Source organism: Oculina patagonica, unplaced genomic scaffold (genome assembly GCF_052425735.1).
Source record: "Oculina patagonica isolate OP01 unplaced genomic scaffold, crgOcupat unplaced1027, whole genome shotgun sequence".
Classification (NCBI taxonomy): domain Eukaryota; kingdom Metazoa; phylum Cnidaria; class Anthozoa; order Scleractinia; family Oculinidae; genus Oculina; species Oculina patagonica.
The window spans coordinates 1-7,371 of NW_027557004.1; the positions used below are offsets into that span (position 1 = coordinate 1).

Sequence of the window (7,371 nt, forward strand, 5' to 3'; positions counted from 1 at the left end):
ATGTGATCTTGGGCGGCTGACAGAATTGAGTTAAATTGCCAGGTCCGGGTTGTTCGAAAGCCGATTAACACTAACCCAAGATAAAAAAAATTGATCGAGGGTTCAATTTCTCTTGTTTAAAGTGTTTTTATTGGCTATGCTTTGTGCAGTTTAAGATTGGTGGTCACAAAATAAAAACTCAGATCTTAAGATCTAACTGGATTGTTATTTTTTTCTAGGCTGGTTGGCATGATATCGGATCTTTCAGCTTCAGGTGGAAGCGGCAGTAACAGTTTTAAAGAATCCGAGTCGCTCAAAGTTCTGCGGGCAGTTAGGGTCCTGCGTCCACTTAAAATAGTTTCTGGAATACCAAGTGAGTGTAACTATTGCAGCGCGTTGCCACTAAGGGCCTGTTTATATGGAGAAAAGTTGTCGTTGGTAGGAGGGTTACTTTCCATACCGAGCAAACCCGGGCGAGAAAACTTTTCATACATTTGATTATAAATAGCTTAGAACCGTTAATATGAGAAATCGCAACGTCTGCAAAGTTGGCTCGGAAAGCAGGGGCGAGTGGAGGGTCACTCGCTTTGAAGGTAGGGTGATCCTGGGCGGCGAGCAAACCTTTTTTGATTCGTTTACCAGGGACAAGTCTCAACGGACAAATATAGCATGCGTGAAACCGGGAGGGCCAATTTATGACTCGGTAAGCAGGACGACTTTTCTCATATAAACGCTTTTTAAAGATGGCTCGGGGGAAAGGTTGAACCTCCTACAAGGGCAGATTTTCTTCATATAAACGGGCCGTAAGCTTTGCAGTTGATAGAAAAAAACGGGCAGCCGCACGCATGTCCCAGCCAATCAGCGCAATGGTGTCATCATTTCGTCCAATCAGATGCAGAATTCAAACCAACTGCGATTTTACGTGAGACTTTCCAACTGCTGTTATTGTAAATTAAATGTAATGTAAATGTTATCTTATTTAAACTACGTAACACGGAAGAGCATTTATGAGCTCGTTCGAATTCTTTCTGTGTTTCTGTTCTCGCTATTACTTCATCTTAGTTGTTACTTAAACATAATAACACTAACATGACCAAAATTTCTTCTTTGTTTGTAGGTCTTCAAGTTGTTATGAAGTCAATAGCACGGGCCATGATTCCTCTACTCCAGATTTTATTCTTAATTTTGTTTGTTATTGTAATCTACGCCATAGTAGGATTAGAACTTCTACGCGGCAAGTTTCACCTCACATGTTATAATTCAACCACAGGTAAGCAACACTTTCCTTACCAATAGTCGTGCGTTTTTTTACATGAGCCCCTGGCTCGGGAGATTGGGCAACCACTCCCAACGTCAACGACTCTAAATAAAATACCATACCATACCATACCATACCATATCATTCATATGCACCATATGCACCATGCACCATAAATTACAATACCCATCGTCCCCGGATATTTTATCTAATTTCGACACCTGTCGGCTCAGTTGATGTTCAGTGTTAGAAATAAAAAACGTTATCGTTGAAGAAAAACATAACCTCCTCCTATTGCATTTCAGCATTTTATTTTTTATTTGGCAATATCATGGTGAAAAAATATCGGGTATACCGTTTACCAAAAACTTATTATGTATGGTGGACGAGTTAAGGGTAAAGTCAATACATTTATATATCGCATGTTTTGTTCGTGCTCAAATGCGCTTTACAATTCAAGTTATGGGTGTGACCGGACGTCAGCATTTAAAGGCGCCTGTGGCAGCCGCTATCAGTCTATTTCTGAACTCGAATCTGTAGGTTTTTTTGTCGAGCCCTGTTGTTTATCATGATTCCTGCCCCTCACGGTGCCTCTCCACTCGGTGGTAAAAATAAGTACCGGTGAATTATCGGGAATCCTGTCAAAAGTACTTTGGGTTACCTCGTTCAGTGGACTAGCTAGCGTCACATCAGCCAGCCTCTCTCCCGACCTACTGATAACAATAGAGATCTAACGAGTGATTTTACTTCTATCCTGGTCATGCTACAGAAACCAGAGTTAGACTGCAATAGAATTTTATATCTTTAACCGCTCGCCAATGACACTACAACACTGATAAACCCCATACCTATTTTTTAGGTCAACTCGACGAAAGGTTTGTTAGTCCACGTGTTTGCAGCCAGCCTGGCAAGGGAGGCCGGCCATGTGACTCAGGCCTACATTGTGCAATCGACAATTCGGTCTGGAGTGGACCAAATAAGGGCATTAGCACATTTGATAATATTTTTCTGTCGATGTTAACAGTATTTCAATGTATTACAATGGAAGGATGGACCGACATCATGTATCATGTAAGTCGACAGTGAAACGTATAGTAGCTATAATTTTTTATTGGCAATTAAATTATGTTATTTTTTTTTTTTCGCCCGTTTACTCAGAGCAACTATCCGTCATCAGCCGTACTTATCAGTTACTTTAGAACTTTTTATTGATAAGTGCGATAGTATATTTCACGGGAAATGTATCTCACAGAATACAAAAGCCCAACAATGCAAAAGCCTGCGATGTAGTGTAGCATCACAGACTTTTTTTCGCAACTTGATGATTTTTTTTTTCTCTGTGCATTATTCTTTTTTTTTTTTAAAAAAAAAAACTAAATTCTTTTGTCGTAACTTGTTTTTTTTTTCATTGTAACTAAATATGATAGTTATATGCATTGTTCATAAAATTATAATCTCAAGTAGCTAATCTCAATATCCTGTAAAACGCTTCTGTTATATGTACGCTGTATGGTCTACTGTAACTTAATCTTGTAAATACTATCAACACTAATAAATAAATAAAAAAAATAATAAAAAAAAATAAAAATAAAAATAAAAAATATGGCCGTGTATTGATATTATAAGGAGAAAGTATATATTGAGTATTGCCTTTGAAAATGAAAAAAGAGTTAATTCACCATCAGCTGTGCAATAATACTAGTGCTGATCGATGATGAGACATGTAAAATCTAACAATTCTTATTTTTCTTTCACCGTAGAGTTACGACGCCAGAGATTATAACACTCGTGTGGTCACATCAATCGTGTACATATCATTAATCGTTATTGGTTCATTCTTCATGCTCAATCTAGTTCTTGGTGTTTTAAGCGGGTACGTATTGCTAAATTAATCAGACTCTATTCAATCCGAGTGTTGAACAATATGGTAAAAGCAGTTTAACTAAACATGGCTCAAACGTTCTGTGTACATTCATAAGTGCTCAGAACGAAAGTTCCAGTGAAACCGTTACAGTTTCCCTGTGCAAACTGATTCAGAAGCTTGCCTGTTTTCACTGAGTTTTCATTTCCTTTTAAACTACAGCCTGTAAAGTTTTTGATTCTGTATTTATTCCTGTCTCTTTTTCAGTGAGTTTGCAAAAGAAAGAGAAAGAGCTGAAAATCGGCGAACATTTTTCAAGTATCGCAGTCGAGAGAAAATAGAAAGACAAGTGAATGCATATACTGACTGGATAGGAAGAGCGGGTAAGCAAGGTTTTCACGCGACTGGTAAATACGACCAATTCTTTTTCAGTGACCTCTTATGCTCATTATGAGGACGAATTATTTAGTATATTTTGCCATTGAAACTGCTCAGTTTTTTTTGCAATGTTGTCAAAGATTTTCTCGTTTAACACTTCAAGAAAACGCACGTGAAATTCTTATTTTTAGCTCTTGGTGACTCTCGTTATTTGCACCGAGTTTTTGAACCAAATTGTTTTACTTCTTCGGTCACTTGCTTCCCGATAACTAATTGTTAACGCTTATAACACTTATCCTTAGGTGTTACTTAACCTCAAATCAGCGTTTACTACGCCCCAAACATTAAAAGACTAATGAAAGAAAATCTAAACGCCATATGTTTGTTACCTTAACGTATATAGGCGTCCAGAACAAAAATGTAGGTTGTCTCGCACGTCGCACGAGGTAGATTTAAAGCATTCTTTGGTACAAACGTACTAGTAATACGTGACTCGCACGGCCTCGCGAAGTTCCGGTTTTAACCGGTGATTTGTTATTGTTGCTTAGTAACGGGCATGGCCGCGTCACCCTCGTTCCCAGGGTCTACTCCGCTTTGAAGATGGCGACTCTTTCTGGTTCGTAAAGAGGTATAAAGCGTTGGGAAGCGCAGGCTATTTTCAAAATCATCGTCAAATTATTGTATAGTCGCATTTTGGACATTTATTTGAGGGCATTAAAATAAAAAGAAGAACGAACGGCAGGAGGATTCGAACCCTCCGCCCGCGCGCCCCTGATGGCGATGAAAGGTTTATAGCATATAGGGAGTATTATGTGGAAATCAGTGTTATTTTAATCCGAAAAGTAAAACGATAAAAATGAAAGGCTCAGGATTCGAGCCCACAAAAAAAAAAAAAAAAAAAAAAAAAAAAAAAAACCCTAGCCGGATTCGAACCCCCGGCCTCAGTCCCGAAGATCTGATTTCAAGTTCGACGCCTCACACCATTAGGCCACCAGCGCGCGGCCGTGTGACGTCATTTCCGCCAGACACCAAGCTCACAAATATATATATACTAGTGGTAACCACAGGTTAAAAAGTGCGGGCCTTGACGCACATAGACAAGGTACTGGTAGGCAGTGCCGATAAATTAATAACTGAAATGATAAAATGGACAAAAGACAATTATTCTGAGTAACGCGTCACGCAAGGATTTTTGCGGTGCAGTGTGAATTGAGATGTGATTTTTCTCAGTCGGTAAACTCGCTATGTTGTAATTTCTCGACAATAACCGTTGTTGGAATCATTCGCTTTCCCGTAATTTATCTGTGTCGATAAATAAATGATAAAATGGACAAAAGACAATTATTTCGAGTAACGGGAATGCATGTTTATAATTTTGCTTATTGCCGCAAACCGATCAAAATTATCTTTTGATTGTCGATTTGGGAATTGTAATCGAGCACGCAGTGTGAACTGATCGGGATGTGAATTTTTTTAAGTCGGTAAACTCGCTATGTTGTCAGTGTTATAACGAATTTCTCGACAATAAGCAACACATAACGCCTTCCATGTGACAGAAGGTTTAGATCTTATGTGACAAGCTAGCTGTTGAGAGAACAGATTTTTCTCTTCCGGTGTTACGACAAACTGTCGTGATTGACACATTTTCGCATTCCGATCGTGCTTAGTGGAAGAACAAAAATTTTCAACTTCCGCTTCTCTATTCGGTTTATAAACGTGGCGCGCACGCGTAAAACGCAATCCGCTGGTCACTGTCAAGATTAGGGTTGCGGGCCTCTCTTGGGCCCGCAATGACCGTAAACTCCACACGAGATTTCATCCCGCCTGAGCCCTTTGAGGGACAAAATTATACACCCCGCTACGCTCGGCCTTCGGCTCTCGCTTCGCGAGGAATTAAAATATTGATGTTATACTGTAACTGTATTCAGAAAACTATCAACCATAAAAATTCAAATTTCCACTCTTTCTATTTTTTTAAAATCTGGCAATATCTGTATTGTTTACTCGATTATATACTAATAACTTGTTGTATTTGTAGAGGATATCCTGTTAAGGGAAGAGAGAGAAAGGCACGGAGTGGGAGAAGGTATGCTAACTCTAATATTCATACATATCTGCTATTTTCGCTAATTAAAATTAATAAAAGCGAATCTCCTTAAAAGAAACGTACTTAACTATTCAACCATTATAAGATCCGGCTGTCTATGACGAATCTATTTTGATCGTTTTTTTAAAAAAAGTTGTCTACCTTCATTTTTTTTTCGTTGAAGTCAGATCTTTGCAGTAATTTAAACCTCAAAGCCCAAACATCTCTCACCGATATTGTGACTTGGTACATGCAGTGCGTCAAGTGCTTTTCTATATTTTTGTCAGCATTCTACTTTACCTCTTACAAGAAAATTAATGTTGATTCTTCTTTTTCCATACAGGTGGTCCACGTGATCCATTGAAAAAGCGCTACAGTTTGTCAGACTCGATCATGCATTTGATAGAGGATCGTGGAGAAATAACGAAATATCTCAGAAACAAATCGGAATCATGGTCTGAAAGGTACAATCTCAAACCTGCTAGCATATGTTACAGATGCATTTTTACCAACCTTAGACATAGACATAGACATCATTTATTTAGCCACGAAGAGCTTAGGAGCCATAGCTCGTTAAAACGCTCTCGTGGAATAAAAAGGTTTAAAAATTACAAATAAAAGACGGTTAAAAAGGTAAAAAGTGCAAAACTACACAAAAAAAGACAAAATTGTGATTATGCTTTGAATAAATAGAAATCTATATAAATATAACTCTAGTTAAAAAGAAATTACAATTTCAATAAAAGGTATCTACAATTACAATTTTAAATTACAATTTAAAAGTTCTTTAAATTTTAGAAGGTCTAGTTGTGGGCGTAGTCTTTAATAATTAAAACCTTGTCGTGTATGTCATGTAAAATTGAGTCGCTGAATCTATTTCTAGCTTACCTTTTTTGAACAAGGAGCATTGTTGGCATGTTTTCCTTTTTAGTTCCAGCACAATGCGGAAACTCAAGAAAAAAGAAAAGTTAGTTCGAATCCAAGTTCGTCACATGGTTAAAAGTCAAGTTTTCTATTGGTCAGTTATAGTCTGTGTTTTCCTCAACACCGTGCTGATGTCTGTAGAGCATTATGGGCAACCTGTTTGGCTAGGAAAGTTTCAAGGTGGGTACTTGCTTAGCAGATTCCATCACTTGTTATCGTAGTATGACAATAACCTTTGCTCGTTTCCATTTTGGTGCCGAAAAGGCCTATAGTTAAGTAAATAGTTGTTACTAACATAAATCCCAAATATCCTTATACAAATAGAAATATACAACACAAAGTCAATAAATTTATTATCACTTAGGATCTGGGCATTCACCAATAAACACTTGTTATACCTTCTCCAGTTGGTTGTTTCTGAATTTGAGTTGTTATTGTTTGCCTTTGCAGAGATATCAGAGTATGTTTTCCTTAGCATATTTATAGCCGAGATGTTGTTGAAAATGTATGGCCTGGGCCCTAGAGTTTACTTCAAGTCAGCGTTCAACAGATTTGACTGCGCGGTAAGATTTCAAAATCCATACTTTTATCGGTATGGTATGTTTAAGTAAGACAAATGGGAACAAATAAATGTGTTATTAGTATATAAAATCCAATAATGTTTCTGTGATACTGCCAAGGTCTTTAAATTTTAAGGATATATAAAAATAATAAAAGAAGTGTGGTAGGATTGCGATAAAGGTCGGGGGGAAGTTTCTTCTCAACTTTTCCACATTTCATCAAGGTCACACGCTTTCTCTCCTATAAGAAGTGTGGTAGGATTGCGATAAAGGTCGGGGGAAGTTTCTTCTCAACTTTTCCACATTTCATCAAGGTCACACGCTT

General features: G+C 37.8%; 1 protein-coding gene and 1 long non-coding RNA gene across 2 annotated transcripts; one reads left to right on the forward strand and one right to left on the reverse strand.

The window, feature by feature from the left end:
* Positions 1 to 218: 218 nt before the first annotated feature.
* On the forward strand, positions 219 to 7,049 carry LOC144639531 (voltage-dependent P/Q-type calcium channel subunit alpha-1A-like; the record flags this gene model as incomplete). Its single annotated transcript, XM_078498827.1, has 9 exons — positions 219 to 352; positions 1,097 to 1,249; positions 2,097 to 2,308; positions 2,998 to 3,110; positions 3,366 to 3,481; positions 5,515 to 5,562; positions 5,906 to 6,026; positions 6,494 to 6,666; positions 6,937 to 7,049. Coding segments are annotated over 9 exons (1,183 nt in total), but the record flags the coding sequence as incomplete, so codon positions are not given.
* Positions 4,285 to 5,344, reverse strand: LOC144639532 (uncharacterized). The gene is made up of 2 exons (XR_013568167.1): positions 5,272 to 5,344; positions 4,285 to 4,527 (listed from the first exon to the last, which is right to left on the reverse strand). It is a non-coding gene; the product is annotated as an uncharacterized LOC144639532 (long non-coding RNA).
* Positions 7,050 to 7,371: the final 322 nt, after the last annotated feature.